Source organism: Planococcus citri, chromosome 1 (genome assembly GCF_950023065.1).
Source record: "Planococcus citri chromosome 1, ihPlaCitr1.1, whole genome shotgun sequence".
NCBI classification, from domain to species: domain Eukaryota; kingdom Metazoa; phylum Arthropoda; class Insecta; order Hemiptera; family Pseudococcidae; genus Planococcus; species Planococcus citri.
Genome location: NC_088677.1, coordinates 80,058,381 through 80,074,877, shown reverse-complemented (window position 1 = coordinate 80,074,877; position 16,497 = coordinate 80,058,381). Strand labels below are relative to the sequence as shown.

The 16,497-nt window shown below is 34.6% G+C and overlaps 2 protein-coding genes and 1 long non-coding RNA gene across 5 annotated transcripts in view; 1 reads left to right on the top strand and 2 right to left on the bottom strand.

Annotated features, from left to right (window-relative positions):
- The window catches only part of LOC135836491 (uncharacterized), an 86,958-nt gene extending 83,531 nt beyond the window's left edge, over positions 1-3,427 (bottom strand). For 2 of the 3 annotated variants that reach the window (XM_065351371.1, XM_065351387.1), the window contains exons 1-6: positions 3,053-3,427; positions 2,906-2,944; positions 2,729-2,826; positions 2,466-2,641; positions 2,170-2,383; positions 1,127-1,313 (exon numbers count right to left, since the gene is read on the bottom strand). In XM_065351371.1, the coding sequence (XP_065207443.1) occupies positions 1,127-1,313; positions 2,170-2,383; positions 2,466-2,641; positions 2,729-2,826; positions 2,906-2,939 (709 nt within the window). In that variant the 5' untranslated portion in view covers positions 2,940-2,944; positions 3,053-3,427. The remainder of the gene's footprint in view (positions 1-1,126; positions 1,314-2,169; positions 2,384-2,465; positions 2,642-2,728; positions 2,827-2,905; positions 2,945-3,052) is intronic. The other variant, XM_065351379.1, reaches the window with a different exon arrangement.
- A 1,119-nt stretch (positions 3,428-4,546) lies between these two features.
- LOC135836477 (piwi-like protein Siwi) lies at positions 4,547-11,445 on the top strand. Its single transcript, XM_065351345.1, has 16 exons — positions 4,547-4,807; positions 4,904-5,146; positions 5,224-5,435; positions 5,504-5,695; positions 5,766-5,930; positions 6,001-6,168; positions 6,244-6,386; positions 6,456-6,564; positions 6,682-6,974; positions 7,052-7,206; positions 9,988-10,115; positions 10,194-10,362; positions 10,472-10,593; positions 10,681-10,844; positions 10,924-11,071; positions 11,150-11,445. The coding sequence occupies exons 1-16, from the start codon at positions 4,765-4,767 to the stop codon at positions 11,261-11,263; spliced, it is 2,568 nt and encodes an 855-aa protein (XP_065207417.1). The 5' UTR covers positions 4,547-4,764; the 3' UTR covers positions 11,264-11,445.
- A 2,873-nt stretch (positions 11,446-14,318) lies between these two features.
- Positions 14,319-15,416, bottom strand: LOC135836414 (uncharacterized). Its single transcript, XR_010557041.1, has 3 exons — positions 15,373-15,416; positions 15,149-15,303; positions 14,319-14,718 (listed from the first exon to the last, which is right to left on the bottom strand). It is a non-coding gene; the product is annotated as an uncharacterized LOC135836414 (long non-coding RNA).
- Positions 15,417-16,497: the final 1,081 nt, after the last annotated feature.

Sequence of the window (16,497 nt, the reverse complement as noted above, 5' to 3'; positions counted from 1 at the left end):
TTCCAGATTCCATCACGAAAATATGATAAAATATCAATACCTTGAAAAGGTGAGTTCAACTCTTGACTGCTTTTCTTGGTCCAATTTTTAAATTATAGCTCATGAATTTGGAAAGTTTTCAAAACTCGACTTTGAACTTTAGTCATATCTTTGAAACTACTTTTAATTTAATAAGTTTAAAAACGCTAGACCAACAGATTTTACAAATTTCGGCAGCCAAAGTTGAAAAAAAAAACATTGAAAATTTACTCCTTGAAAGTAAAAGTTACTTGGTCCCACCAGTTATTTTGTTGCTCTTGAATAGAGCTCCTTGAAATTGAAAAAAATACCTAAAACAGAGAAATGGAATAAATCGAAGTAGATGATTTTTTTTGTTGTTGAAAATTTCCCATTTCTGAGTCAAAATTTTTCTGCATAACCCCATTTTCAACAAAAGCCTTCTTTCTTCCTCGTTCCTCGATACCTCAAACAACATCGCGTCGGTCCTCCTCGTATGAAGCCCCTCACAGTTGAAAAAATAGAAAAATTGAAGCCTGTAAACACTGTAAACAGTTCTAGAAAATTTTCATTTTTGGTACTCGTAATAAACAATCCTCATTCCACTATCCCTTCGAAGGGGTCGATGAACAATGATGATGATTTTCTAATCCCTGAATTTTGAGAACCCATTAAAAAATTCCTGAGCAAAATCGAAGTACCTAAATCCTGATTTAACATGGAATAATAATATGTACTAGGCTAATACTATGAGCTGTTGGAAAAAAACATGGCCACGGGTCAGAAAAACTTACTCATTACCTCTGATAATTGACGCACACATTATCACACCAATCTGTTAAAATCACCTCAAACACAGGAAAGAAAATTAACCGAGTTGATATTAAAATACATTAAACGATGGGCGTAATTCGCGGTAACTGTGACAAATTATAATACGTCAGGTCATCCCATTGGTTCAGCCTGTTTGATATATTATCGCCATCTGGATCGACTATGTGATTACTCAGTTTTTTGTTTCGATTATCATCATCGTTCGAGATATTTATAACTCGCAAATACACGTTTAATTACCCTCGTTCGAGTTATTTCGCTAAAAAATAATAATCACAACGCTAATTAAACGTACCTTTACTCGAATCGTAGTCACCAATGGTGCCGTTGCTTTGATTGAAAATCACCTCGCTTTGGCGCTCTTTCATTACATCTAAAATCGAAGCCCCGAACGCTATCAGCAATTTACGTAAATCATCTTTGGTAGTTTTCGATGAAAACGATTGAATAGTTTTATCTAAATTCGAAATCAATACCAGGATCTGCGAAAGAGAAACAAAACAAATGATAGGTTACAACAATAGGCTTATGTACAGTTTCCATAAATAGAAAGCTAGGATATTATACCAATAGAAAAATAGGTACTCGAAAGGGTTAAGTATCCTGGAAGTAGAATACAGTGGTATTTAAAAATTAAAAACTAACCAGACGAAAAAAATAAATAGGCAATTGAAAGACGAATTCCAGAAATCGTAATACATAATAAACCCTAACTGTTTTATTGTTTGTTTTTTTTTTCAAGTTCTATTGTCAATGTCAATTGCGTAGGAAGGCAAACCTTTTTGGTATCAGTCTTCCGTTCCAAGAAACGATAAGGACTGTAACCAAGGAGAGAATGAAACCGAACCGAAGATCTTCTGACCCAGAGAGTACTTTTTGTTATTTTTCAAGCGAAAAAAACAATAATAAAACAAAATTGATTCTACAATCTTGGATAAAAAATATGACGAGATGAAAAAAAAGGAAACACGTTTACTCGTCGAAGGTTACGTTTCGTCTCTTCCATTCTGTATACATTTTACAGCGAAAGCAATACTGTAAAACGGCGGGAAACCCTACCTACCAACAATGTATCGTTCAGTTATTAGAAGACTGTAACCTCCACGTCGCTTAATTATTTGATACGACGATGAAAAAAATTAAAACATCGCTCATTTTCCATATCACACTGTTCAACTCTCGAAGGATCAAAGGTTGGTCTAGTGATCAATATAATCGTACATGTGTTGCTACGGTTGATCTGCATCGCTCATCGCATTCCGTACGATTAGGCCAGGAAAGGAAAATACTGATACGAGATAATTGCGTTATCATCGCTGAAATCGACAAAATACTTACACGGCAACGTTCTCGACTAATATCGTACATAAGTCGATCTACTCTGGTAGGCGAATCGGGCAGACGAGGAGCGTAAGCAAAATTATTACAATTAGTAGGCATGTTATGATGTTGCTGAGCTAACATTTCTAATACTTTACGTCGCTCCGACAATACTTCCAAACTTCCCGAACACTGCATTATGGCTATATTAAGATCGTTATTAAATAATGATCTGTAAAATGAAAAAGAAATATACACGTTAGATAATCTGCTCTTATCTCGTTCGCTGGTAATGTTTTCTATCGAATTCACACCGTTTATCGAAATGTTTCGTTGATTTTACTACATGGTTGAGATTATCAACAGGGCTGTTGGATTCCGCCGACAGCGACGATTCTTCGTTAGGGTCGATTTTCAATTCATCCGAATTGTCTCCGGTGTCGCTTCCAGTAGACGATGTAACGCTGGAATTTTTCCTCGAATCGTTCGTCTAATTTACAAATACATCAATTCAATTGAAAAACGGTTTGTTTACCATAGAATATATGAGTATTACTACAACACGATGTTAAATTACCTCCGATGCGATACTTAACGTTGGCATATTATCGCATAATTTATCGACCAAGTCGTCTAGTTGGTCATCGCTGGGTAGTAGGAAACCGATATCTAGATCTACAATAATTAAAACCGCGATTTCCTTTAATTATTTACTTCGATATAGTAATACGAAACCGAAACCTTGCTTACTCACTTGTTGAATTCGATGACGTCGAAATATCGCTCATTATATCTGCAAAATAAAGACATTTTTCGTTAGAGTTGACTGAATGACGTTTTATTCCATCGATTCTACAATAAATACGACTTCGTTCTAAAGCTACGAATGAATCAATCATACCTGATTTATTAAAAACTTACGCTATTATAATTTATAATCAATAATCGTCAAACAAACGATCAATAAATCAACGATGAGCAAATATTTGCTATATGATACAATATTACAATACGTGATACAAAAAACCCTTCCGATAATAAAACACTGAATTTTTTTTTTAAAAAATGCAAGCTGATCAACTACTAATGATATTTACAACGATTATAAATTAATTAGAAATTATTCTACTCGATTATAAAGTAAACGATTTTTCCAGTAATTTTGAAATTTTTTCCATATCCAATTCAAAACAATGGAATGAAAAAACACCCAAACATCAGACAAAATGGCGTCAATCAAATCATTTTAATTGTCTATTTTTCACCGACGTTGGATTTTTTCTGATGGGGGTGACTTTTTTGTAATGGTTTTTCTTTTTTTTAAATTCCAATTAATTACTTAATTGTTTCATCGTGGCTTTGACTTTACCGAAATTAATGGATCGATTTTGTGTTTTAGATTAGCTACTATACCTATGAACTGTAAAGAAAATGGAAATTGAATTTGGATTGGAAAAGTAGAAACCTATATAAATGTAGAAACAAAACAACTACTAGAAGAAGTGGAACAAGATTCGTGAACTTGAAAGTTGAAAGTTTGGAACTTTGGAAGTTGAAAGGTTAAAACATTTATGACAAAAACAAAAAGGTAAAGTAAAGGTGAAAGGCAAAAGAGGTGAAATTTATTGAGATATTAATTATTATCCTCCTTTATCATTTGAGGAGTTCGTTATGGGGTTTCTCATCTCATTCCATTTTCTTTCGAATACTGCAATAGAAAAAATTGTTGTAAAATATGTAAATAAATTTTGATTGATTGTTTTTGTTATTTTTAAACGAACTTTTCTCATTTCTTGAGAAGTTGAGCTTGAGATTGAGAATCTCGACCCTTTTTGATTCGAATGATCGGAACAGACAAAATAATGGCAAATCTAATCTTCAAAGAAACGCGACAAAAGGATGATGTGACAAACTGACAAAGCATCGAGTAAATCAAATTACACCGAATAGTCAAATTAAATTTCAATCATCTTCTAATTACTGCAGAGAACCCTAGAAAACCACTCAAGTTGAAAATGAAATGAAATAAATCAAAAATCAATGAAGCTAAGCAAAATGCTGCAACCGGTAATGCATATTGCATAGCAGCTCGCCGCCCCACCAGTTTGCAGCCGCCCTTTCCCTTCCGCCATGGTCATTGGCTACTTTGCAACTGCGCACCGGACGCAGTGCTGACACGAGTAAACATTCAAAATTTGATCATTTTCGAGAAAATTTCGAAGTAATTTGGCTGCCATTTCACCCATTTAAATTAGTACTCGATTAATTTTAATTAAATAAATAAATTATTACTAAATACGAACAAATTTCACGTCGAAAACATTCGTTCGAAATAATCAAAATAACGTGTAAACCCCCACCACCGAGCACCAACGTTGGCAACGCTAACTTTACTTACGCTACGGTTTCGTGCAGAATGCACGTTTTTTCTTCTACACTCGTCGCCGTTTGAAACGAAATGAACCAAGTTCGTCGTAATGTATTTTTCGGTAAAATTATATAGTGGCTGTGTGAATTGTTCGCGCTCTGCATGTCCGTTTTATTAATAATATTTTCCTTACTTTGTATCGTTTTTCCGCCTTAAGCGGATTTTAAAATAATTATTTTACCATCATGGATAGGGATAGGGACGATCCTGCACCTAAAAGACGACGTGGTATATATCAGTTTATATTTCTTTTCTACGAACTCGATTTTTTCGTCTCTAGTATGCATATTAAATTTTGAAGTATTTTTACGTTGATTTGTGCAGTGGATAGTGGCGATGGCGATTCGCGTTCCCGAGACCGAGAACGTGAACGGGAGCCTAGGGCTGGATCTAGCCGTGATGACCCAGACAGGGACCGAGAACGGGACAGATCTCGATCCGATCGATCGGAAAGGCCTGAAAGGCCCAGTGGTGGATCCGGCGGCGGTCGTGGTGGCGGACGACGTCGACCACCTTTGGAAAATCAACTCAAAACTCGACCAGCCAGCGTCGAAGTCAGCAAGAAAGGTAAGAGAATTTAATATTTCGTCATTCTCGATCATTTTGAAAAATATATTCTCATATCGTCGTGTCGAATCGTGTAGGAAAGAGTGGAACTCCCATCAAGTTAAAATCGAATCACTTTTCGCTGAGCGCGTTCCGGCAGTGGATTCTATTCAAACACCACGTCGAATTCGATCCAGTCGAAGATCGTACCGGAGTGAAAAAAGGTTTACTGAAAATTCATCGAGATAAATTCGTCGGGTATTTGTTCGATGGATCGACTCTATACACGATTAATCCTGCCTGTTCCGAGGTTATTATTGATCCATTCGCGTATCTAGAATTAAATTTCGGTATTCAACAAGTGTAATTTTTCTACAGGATGAACCAATGCACCTGCAAAGCGAGTCGGTCGCCGGCCAGGGTACTTTTAATATTACCATAAAGTATGTCGGTACGTGTGAACCGGGCGATTTTCAATATCTGCAAGTCTTCAGTTTAATCTTACGCGAATGTCTGGCTTATTTGAACCTCGTCCAGTTGAAGAGGAATTATTACGATCCGCAAGCTCGAGTAAATATCGTATTTAGTTCATTTTAACATATCGCACCGGTAGATTTTAAACTGATTTTTATTTGTTCAGGTCGAAGTTCCGGAATTTCGACTTCAGCTATGGCCTGGCTACGTGACGGCGATCGGGCGGTACGAAAGTGGTATCTTACTACAAGCGGAAATATCATACAAAGTTCTAAGACAAGACACTGCCTATGATTTATTCTACGAAGCTAGTCGTGGTCGCGATTTTCGAGTAAGAATTCAATTCCTACATGTATCTCGAATTTGTGCAACATTTTTGTTACAAAATGGTGTGATTTCAGACCGCGTATAGTGCTGCGATTACTGGCCAGATCGTAATGACAAGCTATAACAACAAGACGTACCGTGTAGATGAAGTAAATTACTCAGCTACGCCGAAGAGTACTTTCCCGGTGAAAAATAAAGACGGGAGTACCACCGATACTTCGTATTTGGATTATTACGTCAAAGTGAGTATTTTTTTTCGAAATATTCGTCGGTCTTTTTTCTTTTTTTCGAGTTCTACATTTTGTTCTATTTTGTAGCGTTACGGATGCCGTATTCGAGATCATAATCAACCTTTATTGATCACTCGAAGCAATGCTCGAGCTCGAAGAAGCGGAGCTGCCGAACTTGTGTATCTAATACCCGAATTATGCATTATGACCGGACTAACGGACGAAATGCGGTAATTTTAATTTTTCAAATCTATATTTTGTATGTTTTGCTTTCGTATTCATGTAGTTTTATTTTTCAGGAGCAATTATCAATTGATGAGAGCTCTTGCGCAACATACGAGTGTAAACCCGGGCGAACGTAAGAACAGATTGATGGGTTTCAATCGTCGACTAAACGATATTGGCGAAGTGAGTGTAGCCTAAAACTAAAATATTATTTTTCGTTCAATTTTGTACTCATTGATTTACTGTTTTCTAGGTTTTTTTTTTCTTACGGTGTAATTATTTCTCATTTTATGTCAACAGGTACGCGAACGACTTCAAAATTGGGGTCTAACGCTAGCTCGAGACTTAGTCGACATTCCGAGTCGAATCTTGCCCACCGAAAAAATCATAGTCGCTGACCGTAACCAGTACGAAGTAGGACCCGAGGCTGACTGGACTCGAAATTTACGTAACGCCAAAATGATTAATACAGCCGAACTTCGAAACTGGGTATTAATATACCCGAATCGATCAGAACGAGAAGCCAGGTCGTTGAGTGACATGTTGACGAGAGTCGCCCAAGGAATGAGATGGAATATTCCTCAACCGAGCAGGTATATTAATTTTTACGCCTATAGAGGTTTTTTCCAGTTCGTACGTTAATCGTAGTATATTTTCTTTTTTATAATAGATATCCGTTACCAGACGATAGAAATGGAACGTATACGTCGTACCTGGATCGAGCGTTAAACGAACGCAATCCGCAATTAGTCGTGTGCGTTGTCCCGAACAATAAGTCAGATCGGTACAGTGCCATAAAAAAGAAGTGTATCATCGATAAACCGAGTGAGCATTTTATTCGAGTAAATTTTTGTGTAACCATTGTTGTAGAGAAATCAAATTCGTTGTAGTCGCTTTCGAAGCAGATTGGAATTTGTGTTCGTTCGCGTTTTGAGATTTCGTCACGTGTGCTAATCGAACCTAAACTTTCGTATCCGAAGTAGCCTGGCTTTTTTCAGATGGTTTCGGTTTTTTTTTTTTTACGATCTCATTCGCCGAAACTGTTGAATTTTATGAGAATAATTTCGTAGTTTTTAATTAGGTACTCTATATTCCAGAGCTTGGAGACTCCATTCGATGGAGCCGAGGCAGGTGTTTTTCGTGAAAAGAGGGTATTTGCTTTGTTGAATTCTAGGAAAATCTAAATGTATAAACTCTGGAAATTCAAACCGTACTGAGCTACCTATAACATAATCTGTCACGTTTGGGCTCATTTTAGAAAATTGATGTTTTAGAGAAATTATAAATGAACCAAAAGTGAGATACGAGTTAGTTGCAGGTGGATGATTGATGATTCTCGCGTCTACGAGTTTATTTGGTTCGTCATACTTTTGTTCTTCTAAAAAAAAAAAAATGTCAAGACACTCGAGAGCGTGGCAGAAATTATTGTTCAGTTAGGTGGAATTTTTGTAGCTCAAAAAGTTCATGTTGGCGTTTTGTAGATACGAGTCCAAAACAGCAAAAAAAAAGGTATATCTCAGGTTCTACTGCATGCAATTTCAAGATTTTTGCAAAATTGATTGTATTTTTTCATTTTCTGTAAAAAAGGACTCTTGTAAAATTTTTGTAAAAATCGTAGTTTTCGACTTGAAAAAAATTCGCTTTTGCAAGAAAATGGCGGACCAGCATACCTCCTACATTCGACATCTAATTTTAAAATGGCGTCCTGCGCCTCCTCTCACCATTTTAAGTAAAAATGCAATTTGGTGAAATTATTTTAAACAAACCTTGCGATCCATCAAAATAGGTTGAAATTTCGCGAAAAATTCGAATGAAATTTTTTTATAGACAATTTTGATGAATTTTGAGTCTTGAATGGAGGTCGTGATTTTTGGTATTTTTGAAGAAGTGTCATGTAACCATTTCAAAATGGTTTAAAATTTCGTGAAAAGTTCGAAAATTGCGTTGAAAATTTGTTGGGGGCAATTTTGATGAATTTTGATTCTTTAACGGGGGGGGGGGGGGTCGTGGTTTTTGGGATTTTTGATGAAGTGCCATGTGACCTATCAAAATGGGTTAAAATTTCGTGAAAAATTCGGAAATTACGTTGAAAATTTGTTTTGGGCAATTTTTATGAATTTTGACTTTTGGGTCTTTGATGAGGGACATGATTTTTGGTATTTTTGAAGAAGTCTCGTGTGACCTATCAAAATGGATTAAAATTTCGTGAAAAATTCAAAAATTGTGTTGAAAATGTTTTTTTTTGGGTAATTTTGATGAATTTTGAATCTTTGATGAGGGACATGATTTTTGGGATTTTTGAAAAAGTGTCATGTGACCTATCAAAATTGGTTAAAATTTCGTGAAAAATTCGGAAATTGTGTTGAAAATTTCTTTTGAGCAATTTTTATGAATTTTGACTTTTGGGTCTTTGATGAGGGACTTGATTTTTGGTATTTTTGAAGAAGTCTCGTGTGACCTATCAAAATGAATTAAAATTTCGTGAAAAATTCAAAAATTGTGTTGAAAATATTTTTTTTTTGGGGTAATTTTGATGAATTTTGAGTCTTTGATGAGGGACATGATTTTTGGGATTTTTGAATAAGTGTCATGTGATCTATCAAAATAGGTTAAAATTTCGTGAAAAATTTGAAAATAGCGTTGGAAATGTTTTTTGGACAATTTTGATGAATTTTGACTTTTGACAAGGGGCATGATTTTTGGGATTTTTGAAAAAGTCTCATGTGACCTATTAAAATGGATCAAAATTTTACGAAAAATTCAAAAATTGCGCTGAAAATGTTTTTTGAGCAATTTTGATGGATTCTGAGTCTATTATGGAGGTCATGAATCATGATTTTTGAGATTTTTGAAAACGTGTCATGTAACCTATCAAAATGGGTTAAAATTTCATGAAAAATTCAAAAATTGCGTTGAAAATGTTTTTTTTGGGTAATTTTGATGAATTTCAAGTTGTTGGTGAAAAACATGATTTTTGGAATTTCCGAAAAAGTTTCATGTGACCTATCAAAATAGGTTAAAATTTCGCGAAAAATTCAAAAATTGCGCTGAAAATATTTTTTAAACAATTTTGATGGAGGTCATAAATCATGATTCTTGGGATTTTTGAAAAAGTGTCATTGTGACCTATGATCATGAGTTGAAATTTCGTTTGAAAAACTCAAACGTCGCAATGAAAATTCTTTTGAGAAATTTTTAAGAATTTTGAGCCCGAAATTGGGTCACGATTATTGGTACTGGGGCATTGGGAGGTTGGTTTTTGAGAAGAGGGGCTTTCGGAAAAATCTCCACCAGAAATTATCGGTTTTCCAAACATCTTTAGACTGTTAGGATTTTTTCAAATTTTGAAATGCTGCATATTTCGTTGAGAGAGGGGGGGGGGGTTGAGAAAGAGGTTTCAAGTTGTAAAGCTTGAATTTTTCGGGTGTTTTGAAAAAAATCCAAACTGCCCCCCCCCTCCCTCGAAATATTATGTTCGATTGCTCAAACGTGAACATTTTCTAAATTGATACTCGAATTAAGCCTTTCAACTGTTTAAGACTGCATTCTAAAATGTTCCAACTCTGAACTCGCCCTCCTCTAATCTAATCCTATGTTGATTTTCAGCTCCGTCGCAAATCGTCGTATTCAAGTCAATTACAGCTCGTGGAGCTATGTCAATTTGTACGAAAATCGCCATCCAACTGAACGCCAAAATCGGCGGAGCTCCTTGGAGCGTATCGATTCCAGTCAGCGTAAGTATACGGGGAACTGTACAGTGTTGATTTTGTTTATCACGAATACCTTTTCATGTTTTTTTATTCGTGTTGCAGGATTTGATGGTTATAGGATTCGACGTCTGTCACGACCCCTCTAATCGTAACAAGAGTTACGGAGGAATGGTGGCGACGTTGGACAATACCTATTCCCATTACTATTCTTGTATCACTCATCACGCCGCCGGTGATGAGTTATCGGATAATTTTGGCTTTAACGTCTTAAGTAAGTAATAATTGAAGCGGGTATGTTCCTTTTTTGTATCTCTTACTATCATCTTTTACATAACTTTTTAAAACGGTTTTGATTCTAACCTGAAATTTTTTCTGTGCAGAGGCTGTCGATAAGTACGAACGACGTAATGGTAAAATTCCGAAGTTGATCGTTATATTCAGAGATGGTGTCGGTGAAGGTAACCTCAAATACGTACGAGAGCACGAAGTGCAAAATATCCTGGTAACGTTTTCCTATAGTCAAATATCTGTTCTGCGTTTTACTCGACAGCGTACACTAATTCGAGATTATTTTGTTTGACAAACACAGGATAATTTGAAAGCGGTTTATGCCCGTCAGCGAGAACCAAAAGATCAGAAACTAAGACTCGCCTTCGTCGTCGTTAGTAAGAAATTAAATACACGTTTGTTCGCTGGAGAAAGGAATCCGGTTCCTGGAACGATTGTCGATGATGTTATTACCGATCCGTTGAAGTGAGTTTTTTTTTCGTAGCTCTTGTAGTATTTCAACACATCGTCATGTGCTGACCGTATGTTTTTTTATCGTTCACAGATACGATTTTTATTTGGTCTCTCAAACCGTTCGCCAAGGTACGGTTACACCAACTTACTACAACGTTTTGGAGGATACGACCGGTCTTGCACCCGACCATATTCAGCGACTGGCGTATAAGTTTACGCATCTTTACTTTAACTGGAGTGTAAGTCAAACGTATACGAGATTATTATCGATTTACGTTATTACGACGAACTTATCATTTGGTGTTTTTTTCCTACAGGGAACTGTTCGAGTGCCAGCGCCTTGTCAGTACGCGAAGAAGTTGGCCTTTTTGACAGCCAATTCGGTCGGTGTAGCGCACACGAATCTAGACCAATTATTATACTTTTTATAATTTTTTTCTTGACCATGGAAACTTTTTTTGATATTTTTTAAGTTTTTTCGTTTATACCTATTGAGTTTTGTTTTCGTTATATGTGTATTACTTTCAATTTTTGATTACGATTTGATTTTTTTTCGTTAATTTTTAAGAGTCGTTTTCCTTTTTTACCTATAATAAAGAAGATTTTTTGACAACTGGTGCCGTGTATATGACTCATCGCTGGTGCTGGTGCCGGGAGAACTCTACGACGACGTAATAGGATGATGATTCATTTCGACGAAACACGTGCTGCCGAAATTGTCGTCGATCGACGAGGTTATGAATTGGAAATGTTTTCACGAATGGATTGTATTGAATGGTTCGTATTGTTTCGTCATACCTGATATGGTTTTTAGACTCGACGGAAAGATTTGAAATTGTGTTAGGTTGCGAACGAGTGAAGAGGAGTTTGAGGGGGGATGGGAGTAAAGTATCACTAAAGGATACGTTTTTTACACTTTTTGGGCCATTCTGGAATATCCAGCTCGATTTTAGATTTCACCAAAAGGCGTGGGAATTAATTTTCGTAGCTTAAAATCGAGTTGCTTCAAAAATTTCAAATAGCTCTCGAGTTATTTTGGCCAATTCTCAGTTGGACGTCTCGTGTGTTTTTTAACCAGTACACCATGTGTACTTTTGGGTTCATTTTGGCCCCTTCGAGAGCTATTTGGAATTTTTGAAGCAAATTGTTAACTAGCTGGAGACTCTTTATCCTCAACTGTGAATTTTTTGTTGACAGCCAGCAAATTAATAGAAATTGTAATTGAATCCGATTTTCTCTCCTTGCCAATAGTAGGCAATAGTCCTTCAGATTCGTGATTAAATTTATAACTTTTCGTCCTTTTCATGGAAAATTCAAAATCGTACGAAATTAAACGTGTTTGACAGAGATGTGTAGAAAAATTTCAAAACAAACAAGAAAAAAGTTTCAAATGCCCAGTACGAAAATTTTTGAACCGGATCAAAGGAATAAATTAATAAGGACTCGAAATTATATCACCAGCCGAAATTTTATTTTTCGATTTAACGTTGAATTTTTAAAAATGCAAATTTGGTCCAAAAATGAAAAAAAAATCAAAATTTTACGAAATTAGGTAATCTAGAAAGTTGCAATTTGGTTTGTATTATACAGTAAGAGCTATAGGGGCTTTCAAAAGCGACCTTGAAAATTTCAGGCTTATGCACAGGATGTTCACAAAATGAAAACCCCGATTTGGTCAAAAAATTGAAACTGGTTTTTTTATTGGCGCAATGTATTCTACACACTAAGGCGACAAAAACGTGATATGAATTTTTTTAAACCGGTTCATTAATTTGCAACCAATTGACAAAAAATACCCAAAAATTGCAGATAGAGAAAAAAGCTTGAAACAAAAGTTGTATAGCGTGAAAAATTATACACTTCTGTCTAATCACATTTTGAAACCGGTTCGTTTTGGTTTGCATTTAGCAACCAGTTTTTGACAATTGCCTAAAAATTGGAGATAGCTGAATATAAAGCTTGAAACCAAATTATTGTAGAGCGTGAAAAATTGAACCATTTTTGCTGATCGTATTTTGAAACTGGTTCATTAATTTGCAACCAGTCATCAAATATTACCTAAAAACTGGAGATCGAGAAAAAAGCTTGATACAAAAGTTGTGAGCATGTGAGGCGTGAAAAATTACACACTTCTGTCCAATCACATTTTGAAACCGGTTCATTTTGGTTTGCATTTAGCAACCAGTTTTTGATAATCGCCTAAAAATTGAAGATGTAGAAAAAAGCTTGAAAAAAGTTTTAGAAAGTGAAAAATTGAACCATTTTTGCTCATAGGATTTTGAAAATGGCGTATTAATTTGCAACCAGGCAACTTCTGATGGCTTGCTGCGAATTAACGAACTGGTTTCAAAATCTGATTAGCAAAAAATGTTCAATTTTTCACACTCTACAATGTATACCTACTCATGTTTCAAACTTTTTTCTCCATCTCCAAGTTTTAGGTGATTGTCAAAAACATGATTAATAAAAAATGCAAACCAATGAACCGGTTTCAAAATGCGATTACACAGAATTGTGTTATTTTTCACACTTTAGAACTTTTCTTTCAAGCTTATTTCAATATCTACCATTTTTGAGTGATTTTTGATAACTGGTTGCAAATTAAGGAACTGGTTTCAAAATACGATCGGCGAAAATGGTTCAATTTTTCACACTCTACAACTTTTGTTGCAAGTTTTTTTCTCCATCTTCAATTTTCAGATGATTGTCAAAAACTGGTTGCTAAATGAGAATCAATATTAATGAACTGGTTTTAAAATGTGATTACACAGAATTGTGATTTTTCACGCCCTGTAACTTTTGTTTCAAGTTTTTTTCTCAATCTCCAATTTTTAGGTAATTTTTGACAACTGGCTGCAAATTAAGGAACCGGTTTCAAAATACGATCAGCGAAAATGGTTCAATTTTTCACACTCTACAACTTTTGTTTCAAGCTTTTTTCTCTATCTGCAATTTTTAAGTATTTTTTGTCAACTGGTTGCAAATTAATGAACCGGTTTCAAAAAATTCATATCACATTTTTGTCGCCTTAGTGTGTAGAATACATTGCGTCAATAAAAACCAGTTTCAATTTTTTGACCAAACCAGTTTTTCAATTTTTGAACACCCTGTGCATGGGCCTGAAATTTTCAAGGTTGCTTTTGAAAGCCCTTATTTTTTCCTACTCAACGCCGCCGCTTCATTCATCTCGCTAGCTTTTTCCACTTGGAAATAAAAACCACCGAGCACTACTTTCGTGTCATACTGTAGAATAATAACATTATTTTTTCTTCTACATCTTCATTTTGTTTTGGCTCACTTGTCCATTTTATTCTGAATAGGTAGTAAATAAACTACTAAAATACTAAGTAATACGAAAGTATATCTAATGACGTAATGACATTGACATAAAAGCAGTCTTCACAAAGTAGTGTGCTTTTAAAGAACCCCCCCCCCCCTTATTATTAAAAAATATTCACGTACCTATGTTTTAAAAAATTCAACTCATATATTTACAATTTTTAATATACACAGTAAAATAAAATAATGATGATGAAATGTGTACGTATGTGAAGCTGAGAAATTACACAAAGATCTCGAATCTTAATCTACATTATTCGCGATTCTTCAAATTCAAGTTTATTCTACATCGATAATAATATTTAAATAAATAAAATAAGCTCACATACGTAGAATTAGTTAGCACAAAATGACAACCCCCCCCCCCTTAAAAATAATAAAAATAATCATCTAAGCTCACATCACAATAATCAGTCTTATCACTTAGGTATACAAATCTTCTAATAAATAAAAAAGAAAAAAAATGTGTTCTAAGTTAGAAAAACGAGACATGAATGATATATTGAACAATTGATCATTGATAACGTCGTCGTCGAATCTGTATCATCTGCGAACATTTAAAATATGCGTAAGGCGAGTGCTTCAAAGCTGAAAAATTACAGTCAGGAGTGTGTTTTCAAAAGCGACACGAATGCTCCAAGTTTTGATCGAAATTCGCAAAACTAGACAGAGGGAGAATCCATAATAAAATTTCCATTTTTTGAGGAAACTCATCTTCAAGAAATTACTGAGGTACTCAAATAGTAGAAAAAAATTTTGAACTGCAGAAAACCAAATCGTCATGAGCATCTAAAAATACATTTTTAATGAAAATTTCAAGATCTGAAGAGCATTTTTCGATAGTGAATTTTTCAAAATCAAATTTCAGCCGAAAAATTTCACTGCATTGACTTGGGAAGCTACAGCTCTAAAAAAAAAATAGAAACAGTTTTCGAAATGACTGATTGCAATTTTTTGTCGAAAATTATAGTACATACCAAAATTTTAACTTTCTAGGTTTATTTGGTTTTCGTTATCGTCTTGAACGGGATTATCTTCTGTTTCCTTTTCGACTCCTTTATCTTCATTAATGCCATTTTTATAAACTTCGGATTCTTCGTAATCATTTACTACGTGAGATATGCAACAAACCCTAATTAAAGGAATTTAAGAATGTGTAGAGAGTGTTTAACTTACTGTGTAGTCTAGAATAACTACCTACCTTTTATATATGTAATCTACTTTCCGCTCTATATTGTTCAGATGTGCGCAGGGTTGTTAAATTACCGTAATTTATTCACTGGTAAAATACGGCGGTAAAATACGGTAAAATACGGTATTTTACCGTATTTTACCAACTTGAATATAATGAACTTATAGTGTTCAAACTTCAAACCTTCAAAAGTTCAAACATGTAAAATTATTGTATATTATGTAATGGGTGGAAATTTCAATAATTTTCTGCTTGAAATTTGAAAACAATAAGTATGAAACTATAAAAGGGTTAAAATTAAAAATTACATTAACAACACTTGAAATTGAAAAACATAGAAGTTACTGAAAATTACTAAAAAGTAAAAACTAAAAAGTGATGAAAGATGGCCAATGCCAATGGGGAAAAATTAATTGTATAACCAATAACCATCAGGGTTGCGGAACGATACCGATACCAAAAAACCAATACCGGCAAAACCGCCTAATTTTTGAAAAAAATTGAAAAAACCGAAAACCGATACCAATAAGTTGACAAATGAAAAACCGATTTAGAAAATACCAATATAATTTCAAAATCGGTACAAAATACCGAAAACCAATACCGAAATTATTTTAAAATCTGTATTTTGGTACTCATTTTTGCATATTTTCTGCAAATGAAACAATTCCAACATCAAACAAAATGAGTTTATTTATTTCAATGATCGCTTTTCTTTGTTGATTTTCCTCTCATTTCATTCTCATTTCAACTTTTATACTACTACTCTCTCAATTTCTGAATTTTAAGCCATAGTGTTCTGAAATTAGCTTGATTTTTGGGTGATAAAGATAAAATACCAATACCGAAACCGAAAACCGAAATAAAATTCACAAAAATTGGAAAAACCGATACCAAAAACCGAAATTTTGAGGTAGAAATTGATGAAAACCGAAAAACCAATACCGTTTTAGCCACCACATTTGAAATACCAATACCACATACCAATACCGTTTTGTTTTATCGTTCCGCAACCCTGATAACCATGCATGGATTAAAATTTAAATTTAAAATCATTCAACATTGTCAAAAAATAAAAAATTAACCAATTTGGTTATTTTAAATAAAATGATTGAAATAACCAAAATTTAATGA